Source organism: Echinops telfairi, unplaced genomic scaffold, assembly GCF_000313985.2.
Source record: "Echinops telfairi isolate 266 unplaced genomic scaffold, ASM31398v2 ScPeMD7_3;HRSCAF=10, whole genome shotgun sequence".
Lineage (NCBI taxonomy): Eukaryota > Metazoa > Chordata > Mammalia > Afrosoricida > Tenrecidae > Echinops > Echinops telfairi.
In genome coordinates, this window is record NW_022103899.1 from 36,060,949 (window position 1) to 36,072,419 (window position 11,471).

General features: G+C 41.7%; 1 protein-coding gene across 1 annotated transcript in view; it reads right to left on the reverse strand.

The window, feature by feature from the left end:
* Positions 1-1,589: 1,589 nt before the first annotated feature.
* Positions 1,590-11,471, reverse strand: part of ACADL (acyl-CoA dehydrogenase long chain) — a 48,703-nt gene continuing 38,821 nt past the window's right edge. The window contains exons 9-11 of the mRNA XM_004701775.2: positions 6,766-6,893; positions 5,735-5,821; positions 1,590-3,432 (exon numbers count right to left, since the gene is read on the reverse strand). Coding sequence (XP_004701832.1) covers positions 3,339-3,432; positions 5,735-5,821; positions 6,766-6,893 — 309 coding nt within the window. The 3' untranslated portion in view covers positions 1,590-3,338. The remainder of the gene's footprint in view (positions 3,433-5,734; positions 5,822-6,765; positions 6,894-11,471) is intronic.

The following is an 11,471-nucleotide window of genomic DNA, read 5'->3' on the forward strand; positions in this document are numbered from 1 at the left end:
CCAGGAAAGGTCTGTGGCAGGGTTGGATTTCTTTACTATTCTTATTCAATCTGTTTGCTGAGCAAATCATTCAAGAAACTGGGCTATTAGAAGAACATAGCATTATCACTGACGGAAGGCCCATTGACCTGTGACAAGCAAATGATACAACTTGCTTGCTGATAGTGGAGAGCTTAAAGCATTTACTGATGAAGAACAAAGACTTCAGTATGGATTATACCTCAACAAAGCAGAATCCTTACAACTCGACCATGAACAATATCATGATGAGTAGACAGACAGTGAAGTTGTCAAGGATTTCTTTTTACTTTGATGCATAATCAATGTCCATGAAAGCAGCAATTAGGAAGTCAAAAAATATATTGCATTGGACACATCTGCTACAAAAGATTTCTTTAAGGTGATAAAAAGCAAGACTGGCGCTTTGAAGGCTAAGGTGTGCCTGACCCAGGCTAGGGTATTTTCAATCACCTCATTGGCATGGAATAGTTGTGTGCTTTACACAATTGATGTGAATATGGATTGTGATAGGAGTTGTTTGAGCCCCTAATAAAATGATTTTAAAAAAAAGGATGATGATGAAATTGTGAGACACCTCATGACATGGATGGACTTACGAGGACATTATGCTGATTGAAGTTATTCAAACATATATTGCATGACCATATTTTTATAAAACAAAAAACAAACAAGATAAACATTTTCATACCAAAAGAAACACATTTGCTGGTCACCAACGGTGGGAGCAAGAGGTAGGGAGAGGAAGCAATAGGCTCGAGGTGTCAGCTAAGGTGAGGGTAATATTCTCCAAGAAGAGGAAAAAATTGTGTGGGGGGTGGGGGGTGGGACTGGCACAGAGAGACACAGTAAGTTATTGGGAGATTTTATAAGTTGCTTAAATTGCTTATGAAAATGATTTGAATTGTAAACTGCCACCCAATTCACAGTATACAATTTAAAAAGCACAAAATCATCTTTCTCCTGAAGAGAAGCTGGTGGATTTTAACACCACTGACCTTGTGGTGAGAAGCTGAATACCTAATCCACAGCACCATTCAAGCCAAGCCAAGCCAAGTCAAGCTACCTCAATGACATGGAGTCAACTCGGACTCACAGCGACCCAACAGGCCGGAGTAGAATTGCTTCTGTGGGTTTTGGAGACTGTAAATCCATATGGGAGCAGAAAGCCTTATCTTCCTCTGGCAGACCGGCTGGTGGTTTCGAACTGTTATCCTTATGATTAGCAACTCAGCACTTAGCCCAGTATGTCAGGGGACTCTTACACACCACCACTAGGGCTGAATAATTCTATGGCATTTCCTGCTAGTAGAAGTGGGGTAGAAGCTACAAACAGTACCATCTACTAAGAATCGCAATCCATTTTGCATGGCATTTAATACACTGGCGTAATGCTTAAGCTGGCAATCATACAAACTTCTCCCTAAATGCAACTCAAAGGAGTGTGGCTCTAGAAAAGAACAAGGTTATTTTCTTTCCCCTCCCATTGTTCTGTTCAGGTTGCAGTGGTTGTATTAAACCACAAGGTTTAGTGCCAACAATAGCAAATAAAAATGCTTAGATTTTCTCAGTTGAACAGGAATACCTTTATTTTCATTTAAAATGGACTTTATTCACAGTCTTGCCATTACATGAAAATAACATGTACTTAAGTGATGCTTTCTCATATCCATTTCCAGTCCAATACTGTAAACTCCAGCTCACGGAGCTTGCTAAGTGTCAGAATTAAGCTTCAATAGCTGAGTTTTGGAGGTAGAGCACCTGCCTTGTGTGTCTCCGCTCAACACCTCTGGGGAGCTTGGAATGGCCAATCTTGTTTAGCAGCCAAGTGCTTGCAAGGTATCTTAAACATTAATGTGTTTTAAAAACTTATTATTATTGAATCTCAAGTCAAATACCATTTTTTCACTTTCCCATTTTAAATGCTTACTTCATTTATTTCCTTTATTGCATCATTCACAACTTGACATTACCTCGTTACTTATTTTTTTCTTGTTTGCTCACTTATTAATAGGAGTTTTGCCAGTTTTGGTTTAAAGAAGACACAAGGTGTTTTTTCTTTTTTGACACAAGGTGGTTTTTCAATGAATGGATTCATTAAAAACTATTCTAAAACAAGAGTCACTGCTTTGATATCAATAAAATAAACCTTAACATTTAAAGATGCTAGTGATTCTGTGTCTTCCTGTGAATGAAACTGGCATTGAAATGTGTTGGAAGGCTGGCTAGGTGTCAGTAGTTGAAGGAAGCAGGGCATTTCCCCATGGGATCAGGCAAATGCTAAATAGGGTTTTAGCAGAACCAAGGTTGTCAAGTAGGAAGACTTCCTGCTTCATTCTGCATTCCTCCCATCACACTGGCTGTCTACATAAGCTTTGCTTGAAAAAAGGGTTCCTTTGCTTAAAAATAGGGGGCTGGGGGAAGTCACGGTCAGGGTTTTCCGGTCAGCATGATAATTGTGTGTTTACTGACTCATCTGTAGTGAACAATTCCACAGTTTTCAACACATCAAAGATTCAGCTGCTTGTCTAGTCTCTCTCTCAACCCTACTGCACCTTCTACAAAAATCAAAGCCTTTTTTATCATGCATACAATCACGAGCCCAGAAAGTAAACCTTGGCTTGATTTGGTGACAAACATGCGAAACGGTTCACTACAGATTAGTAATTAAGCACAAGCAAACGTGTGCTTACTTGTTTATTGGTTAATATACCCCTCTGGTGGGGTAAACCATTCCCAGTCAAACCCACTGTGGCTGAGTCAGTTGACACAGTGGCACTATCGGCAGCATCCAACTGGCCTGTTGGGTTTTTCAGGCTGTAGACAGGCTGGTGGATTTGAACCGACGATCTTGTTGTTAGCAGCTCAACCCACTCTACCACCAGGGCTCCATCACTGTTCTGGGACGTTTGGAACAAGACACAGTTGAAATTACTTAATCTTCTCAATTACATTTCTTTTTCCCCCCTAAAAGTTAATGTGCTCTAAGTACTGCGAACGTTTTTTGTAGTATGACAACACAAAATGATTTCTACCACAATGGAAAAGATTTAAACAATAATGCCTTTTAGAGCTTTAAGGATAATTTTAGGAAGACAATGTTTGTAAAACAGACAAAAAAACTTTGACTTTTAACTAAAAAAAAAAAGCGAAATTTTAAATGGGAGAATTTTAGGATCTTTTCCTTCAGAGATTTCTTCTTCCATTCTGTTAACCTTGTATTTACATTTTACTCCCCCCTTTCCAGGCTGCATTTTATCTTGAGCAGATTTAAAACCAGATTAGCAGTAATGGGATTCCTGGCTGTGGGCAGCAGATGTCTATGTGTCCCGGACGATCTCTCTTGCAATCAGCTCCTTCATTATTTCATTGGTCCCCCCGTAGATGGGCTGCACTCGGGCATCCACATAAGCTCTGGATAAATCAGAAGGCAATTGAATGAATAAATATTAAAAATTGTTGAGTCTGTCTTACTAGGTAACTATTACATTCTTAGAGCTTGTCTCTCTCCCAGACCACAAAACAAAACCCCAAAAAACATTTCTTCTCCGGGAAACCCAGAGTCAGCAATATTTACACTAAAACTGATAGAGCTTAATCTGGGCATAGAAGGAACAGAATTCATTTTTCCCCCATCTCAAATAAAAGTCTGCATAATACATCCACATAATTGTCTGTGTGTCTAGTTATCTTTTAGATGTTATGCATTATTCTCTTTTCATCTTTAAAAATAGTCTCTTTCCTATCTATTTGGGGAGAGAAATGACAAACAATAAAGTTCTAGCACAAATTTATTTTTCCAGGATGGCATTAAGCCCAGATTGGTATAATTTAAACAAAACAAAAGAAAAGAAAACAAAAACCCTTATGAGATTTTAGTAATCTGTGCAGTTTTTAGTTTGCTTGACAGTATAGCAAATAGTAAAAAGCATTTATAATTTTTCTCCCACCTACCCCAGGGGTTGGGGTTGCCATTGTTGGCTTCGCCCGCCTCCCCCCCAACCAAAAAAAAATTTTATTCGCATATAATTCACTTGTCATACAATTCAATAGTTCTATCACATCAAGATTTAGACATATTTTTAATGTGATTTAGTTTTGTCCAATTGAGCACATGACATCCCCAAACCAAACCCACTGTCATTCAGACCGTTCGGACTCAAAGCGACCCTTTATGGGGTTCCTGAGACTGCAAACTTTCATGGAGCAGGCAGCCTCATCTTCCTCCCGCTGAGCGTCTGGTGGGTTTGAACCTCTGATCAACACCCAACCCACGCATTGTAACAACAGTGTGTTGTAGATTTAGACATGCGTGGAGTATCTTAATTTCTTGATAACCTTGTTGTTCTCGAAAGCCTCTGTCTTAACAGAAAGAACATGTTTTTGAACATCTTTTCAAAGATTCTACCATCTAGAAAGGCACCGATACTTCAGAAAATGTCGTTTCCTCTACAGTTAACAAGTGACTTAATTGGTTAGAGATGGCCATAGTGGCCCCAGTAATGTATGGGGCCGGATCGCTGAGCAACCGAGTCCTTTGCCAGACAAACAAACGCACTGGCGGTGATGAGCGGAACATGTCTCTGTACAACGACTTTCGCTTGTCCTCATTTCCTTGGTCATGTCTCTGAGACCTGGAGAATACCTATTACCCTTCTGCAGGTAAAAGAATGTAGGTGCGGAGGAGGGAACGCATTTACTAATGGTTGCTCTTTAATGGCCACATAACAGATACTTGGCAGACTGGAACAAGAATGCAGACGTCCTGCTCTTTGGCAAGTATCTTTTGGCTCAAGCATTAAGGGCTGGTGATTGAGCTTTGAACTTTCCTAGTAGATAAATTTCTAGGCATTCCCTGCTCTGCCCGCCCCAAGCATAAAACCGGTTTGATGAAGTTTGAATGCAATTTTGAAGATAAATTAAATGCCCCAATTCTTTACGCACGGGTCCGATTTTAGATTTATCCTTCCTGTTCATCACAGCACCTTACAAACAGCAGGCACTCAGAAAATATTGACTGTCTTGACTGACTGCATTACAGAAGAATTTTAAGATCCCAGGGCCTATCATCTGAGGAAACTTAAAACCTAGAGAGGGATGTTTGTGTTTTCAAACTCTTCCCCCTCCCCCGTCTTTAACATAGATGTGATTCTCCACAAGAGCCAATGGTAGCCTATTGAGGGACCTGCATGCCTTCTGCAGGGATCCCACGTGTTTATGCATTTTTGGACTGGCTTGGGGTTTTTTCTTTCCACCAAGAAGTTCTCACCGAGAACGTGATGACAGACATCTGTAGACCTTTTATAAGTTACTAATTACATTCGGTCATCACCTAAAGTTAACAGAGAAAGGCAGCCGGGGGACTGTTTAACCACACACAGAGACGAAGCTCGGTATCTCAGGCTGCAATTCCGAGCACGGACGTGAAGTCCCGAAAGGGCAAAGTCTTAAGTTTCATTTTTCCCAGGTTACAAAGCACAAGCAGTCCCTCTTCTCTGTGAAACTAAGACTGGGCATCATAAGCATTAGCTAATAGACCTTAATCCTGCGAGAGTAGGAACACAATTCCTCTCCCCCCCCACCCCCAAATAAAAATCTGATGATACATTCACATAATTGCCTCCGATCCCTACATACTTAATTTACAAAGAACAGTAAAGAGCTCTTCCTTTTCCTGCACGCCATCAAAAGGGTGCAACAGAATAGCCAGACTCACTTTGCAATCGGGTACTCCCACATGTACCCCCAGCCGCCGTGGAGCTGCACGCAGTCATAGGCTACACTGTTTTGTAGCTCAGATGCCCTAGATGACAAAACAAAACACAACACACAGAAAGAGCATTTCCATGGATTTTCACCAGATGCTTCATAATCAGGACAACAAAGTACTTGTGTATGTCCCTAGTATTTTCACATCAGTTTTCAACCTGGAATATTATTATTTTAGCACCATGATATAAAGCACTGTTCTGTTTATTTATTCTATTCAATTTCTGATCGGAATGAGCACAAGTTAATGATTATTGAAAGGAATTTTTTCATAGCTTACTTTGGAGTTAATGAGATAGGAGAATGTTATTATTATTATTATCATTTTTAAAGAGGAAATTAAACCATTGTTTAAAAATCTGACTTAAACTGCAAGCTCTTTTCCCAATTAACTCATCTTTAACACCATTGTTAATCAGTCTTTAATTCAACTGAAAGTCTTTCTAAACTTAGAGGATATTTTTCCTTTTGAATTAACAGAGCATGCCCAACTTTGGATTCAACAATCAAGTGTTCATAGAGTTTCTCTTGGGTCTGGAAAACACCCTAAATAGAAAAATCCTGCCCAACCCACTCATTTCATAGATAACAAACAGTTGCCTAGAAAGAATTAAAGGAATTGTGCTAGGTAATAGTTGAATAAAAGAATTGGGACTCATCGCAGGACTCAGACATCTTACTGTTTTTGTCGCTTAGTCTCACTACACAAGCACTCTATTTCAGATAATTTGGAATAAGCTCTGACTTAGATGAACTAATCTGTCATTGTACTTCAATCTCAAGAGTTAAATACCAGCTTCAGTGATTTTTAGCAATAGGCTGAGTGGAAACTTTCAGCATCTCTTATAAAATGTTCTCACTGCTATTTTTTATTTACACAGCCTTCCTCATTTATGACCCTCAGGCTGAATTGAATGCTAGCAGCATCCCCCCACCCCCCCAGCAAACAGTCCACTTTAATCACAGTGGCACACATACCAGTATTTCGCCATGGAAGCAGTGGCAGAATCCAGACGTTTCACTTCGTGCAGCTGCAGACAGCTGTCCACAAAAGCCCTGGTTACACAAATGTGTGTTTTCAGTTCTGCTAGCTTATGCTGCACTGTCTTCAGTTTAAAGGAAAAGAGGAGAAAAGAGAGAGAGAACATGGTTGAAGTAAACACTTAGTCTGAGTCACCCAGCAGATGATGAATTATATCATGGCAGATCTTTAGAGCAAAACGAAAGTGGCAGTAGTGGGTTTTTGTTGTTTTTCACCTCAAAAGTCATATATGTTAATGAACCCATTGAAATGGCAACATCTCACTGTATGTCAACACTAAGAAAACCTGGAGTAAGAAAAGACACAGAAATAAATAACATCCTGCATTCTGTGTTTCTGAAACGTAGAACATGAAAGTCAACTGCTTGAACCACGGTGCGACTTTAATGAGTGAGCGCCATCTTGTGGTCACAGCTTTCCGGTCTTATTCTTGAGAACGCCTATTTCCTTCTGCAGACTCAATCCTTCAAGAATTGTTCTTTAAAAAAAGGGGGGGAATTGTTTTTTATTAGAGAAATTAAAGGTACTAATCTCCTGATTCTGCTTCTTTGACTTGGAGCCAAATTAAATTAGCTTAATGACTTGGAGTAATTAAAGAACAAGCTGGGGACACAAGAGGGTTTCTATGTGCTCATGATCACAACGTCAGAAATATTTACAGGACACTATATTATCAAGCTTTTAGTCTTTATCTGGAGAATGCAACCAAGTAGGAAAAGAATCAGAACGCTTAAGAAATAACCCTTCTGTAAGCCCCACAGCTTACCCCAGATCCTCAACACAGTCTACACCTTGACAGTGGTCTTGTTGGAAATTACTCTATAGATCATAGGTTCCCCAATCTTATTTGGCCTACTGGCCCTTTGTCAGAAAAAAATTACTCAGCACCTCTTTGGCAACTGATAACTTTTGTACTATAGCTCCTAATCCAGGATAGTCCTACGTTACTGTCCGTTGTCTGACACTGTTGAGTCTGTTCTGACTCACAGTGACCCGTGCACACCAGAATGAAATGCAGCCTGGTCCTGTGCCATCCTCACAGTTGTTCTTAGACTTGACCTTACCGATGCAGCCACTGTGTCAATCAATCCATCTCATCAAGGGCCTTCCTCTTTTGTGCTGCCCCTCTACTTTACCAAGCATGCAGTCCTTCTCCAGGGACGGCTCTCTCCTGACAACATGTCCAAAGTACATGAGATGAAGGATCTAGTCTAAAGAGCATTCTGGCTGGACTTCTTTGAAGACAGATTTATTGGTTCTTTTGGCAGTCCAAGGTACTTTCAGTGTTCTTCTCCAGCACCCTAGTTCAAACAAAGTGTGACTCAAAAGAATCAAACTACTGCCATACAGTGGATTCCGACTCTTAGGGACCCTGCAGGACCGGGTAGAATTGCCCCTCTGAGTTTCCCAGACTGTACCTCTCTATGGGAGTAGAAAGCCCTTTCTTCTTCCTGCCGAGCAGCTGGGTTTCAAATTGCTCACCTATGGTTAGCAGCCCAATGAGTAACTGTTACATCACCAGAGCACCTCAGAATAAATAGTAAATATCCGCTTTTGCAGCCCCCCTTCAGGGGGTGATATCGCCCTCTTTGGGAAACACTGAGTTGTTCTTAACTTGTTCTTACTTCAAACAAATTTCACTTCATTCCTGACACTTAGTTCTCCTACTTTGAAATGCAAATTTTATCTCCTTCTTTGGCCCTGACCTTTTTATTTAATTTTTTTGATAAAAAAAAAATTTTTGTGTGGTGTGTTTTTTTTTTTTTAATATTTTGTGTTTTGAGTGAAAGTTTACAGTGCAAGTTGGGCCCTCACTTGACATTTTCCCCACGAGTTACAATTTCTATAGCTCATCAACAATCAGCCGGTGTTCTGGAAGTTCCATTTCCAGGACTGTCCTTTCCCTGGCCCCTGACCGCCTGATCATCTTTGCTGTAGTATAAACGTTGACCGTTCAGTCTCATACTGATGATTCTTTTTATTTTTTCTATTGATGATTCTTAAGGAGAGTGTCTATGTGATGGGGAGCCTTCTTTAGTTCATTTGCCACTCTGCTATTTCTCTCCAAGATGATCTCAGGGCATAGATCAGGTTCAGGGCTTACAGTGTCTCAGAGCGATGATCTCGGAGACTTCTCTGCCTCCACTGGTCCAGCGAATCTGTTGGCACTGACTCTTAGACCTCACTGAGGAGACCGGCTTCAACTTGAAAGGCTGACTTTCCACTTTGAGCGGCCTCCCCAGGGCATCCTACTCTAGTGTACTGCTTCAGACCAAGGCCCCCTCTGATTAGCTGCATTTATCTTTCTTGTAGAGGAGCCCTGGGTATGTATTGGGCTGCGAATGATAAAGTTAGCAGTTCAAAGCTATCAGTCTCCCCCCTGGGAGAAAGAAGAGGCTTTCTACTGCTGTAAAGATTTACAGTCTTGGAAACCCACAGGGGCAGTTCCACTCTGCCCGATGGGGTCACTCTGAGTCAGCATGGACTCGATGGCAGTGAGATCTTCCTTATAAACATCCTGTTGCTGAGTTTACGGGTAACACCTTCATTGTGGCCAATGGAAGTCATAGATATGGAAGTAAGTGCAAAGTGGCCCAGTGAAACTCACACGGGAAATTAAACGCACCCACCTACATACCAGCAGGCTCATAGTTACGCTTGAATTCGCAAAGGAGAGTCGTGAGGTCAGAGTCTCAGAGGACGCTCTTACCGCTGCCTTGCCCTGCTGACTTCAGCAGCAATTCCCACACTGCAAATCAAACCACCACGTGAGGTCACTGGGCCAGGGCTTGGGGAGCAGTGAAGTACCATTTCTGGAAGTGAGCGGACGGGGAGAGTAATGAGTCAGGATTAGGAAAGTAGAGTGGCAGGTAGGTTAGGAGCATCGAAGGGCAGATTCCTCGTGAAGTCTATCAATATAACTATTTGCTGATTAAAAACAAACAGACACACACCTCACTGCCTTCCCCTGACCGCAGTCTTGTTTCTGAAATACAGGATGATCGGTATCTAACCATTTCAAGCTGACCCGGTAGGAAGGGCCGGAGCTCCTCTTTCTGCCTCTGAGTTCTGGGCTGTGATCCAGAACATACTAGACCACGTGAACACTTTCTTCCCGCTCACTCTTTCCTTTACGGTCCATCAGCAGGGGTCCCCACTCCGCCACACACATCCCCATTTCTTTACAGAAAATCTAGAAAGAGAAGAAGAAAGGAGCAAAGGGAGGAAATGTCCTCTGTCCACTGAAAACCCACGCGTTCTACAGTCCAGGACGATCCCTGGAGTGCCGTCTGCTCTGACGTATCTCAGCGACACAATCGATGGCATTTCCTTTGGAACCAAGGAGGGCTCTGAGCGTCTGGAGATACTTTTGCCCCCACACGATGCCAGGCTTGGAGACTTGTGCACTATTCACAACGTAAGCGAGTCAAGGTTTGCAAGCCAAGGTGAGGACCAGGAGCTCCTAGAAGCGGAGGTTAAATCTCAGACCAGGATGAAATCATTTAGAAGGCTTGCTTCAGTGCCTTCAGCGAAGTCCAGAGGCCTGACAGAGTCAATTCCTCCAAGAGGACATCATTTACTCTCTGGGGGATAAAGAGATTAAGTAGGTATACAGTCTTCACATTGAGTTGGATATTATTCAACAGACGTGGCTGTTCCTCTGCCCTGAAGACATTGACTGCAGCATGTTTTCTGAAATCACTCTCAAGTGAGGGAGAACTAATAGTTGTACCAAATTATCAACAGGCTGCTGCTTGTGAACAATCAACCTGCTCCTAGCAGTGTTTTTAACATCCTCTAGTACATGTTATTGCACCCAACTTTTTAAAAAAATTACGCTGAAGTTAAAAAGCGGAGTGCACAGGAGACGCTTTGTCAGAGTCTGGGACGATAAGATTCTCAGCATCGTGCTATTGTGGACTTGGAAGCCACTTTGCAGAGGTTCTGTAGCATGGCATTCCATTCAAATCACAGCACTAAGGCCAGACGTTTGAGATGATGCAGAAATGACCACGAAGACCTAGGAATCTGCTTCCCTAAAACCAGCCACTGAAGTCCAAGGGAGCACAGCCCTGCAGGGACCCTAACGCAGCGTAGTCAGGAGTCCCTTCTCTAGCACTTTGTGGCTCCAGAATCGAGAGCGTCTTTCTCACAGGAAACGACTCAGTGTCAGCAAACAAAGACTCAAGAAGACTTTTCACGTCGTCGTCGCCCAAGAGTGAAAAAAAAGTCGAAAGAAAAGGTCTAATGTCTCCACTTTAAACTGCTGAACAATAAAGATAGGGTATGAGTGGAGTGTTGGTTCCAAAGTTAGAGTTTAACTTCTCCATGTCTCAATCCCTCATCTGTAAAATGGAATAAGTACAGTACTATATATTACCGGGTTCTTGTGAAGAGAGCAAATCCATTTAGCAAAGTGGCTAGAACATAAGGATTAGTTAATGGAAAATATTATTATTGCTTTTTAAGGCCTGAGTTTTACTGCTTATTATCTACTTATGAGAATTAAATTTATTACGGAGAGCACTTCTTTTATTTTCATAATTTTCCTGGGAATGGACAATAAACCCTGGCGGCATAGTGGATTACGTGTTGAGCTGCTAACCACAAGGTCAGGAGTTCGAATACATCAACTGCTCCA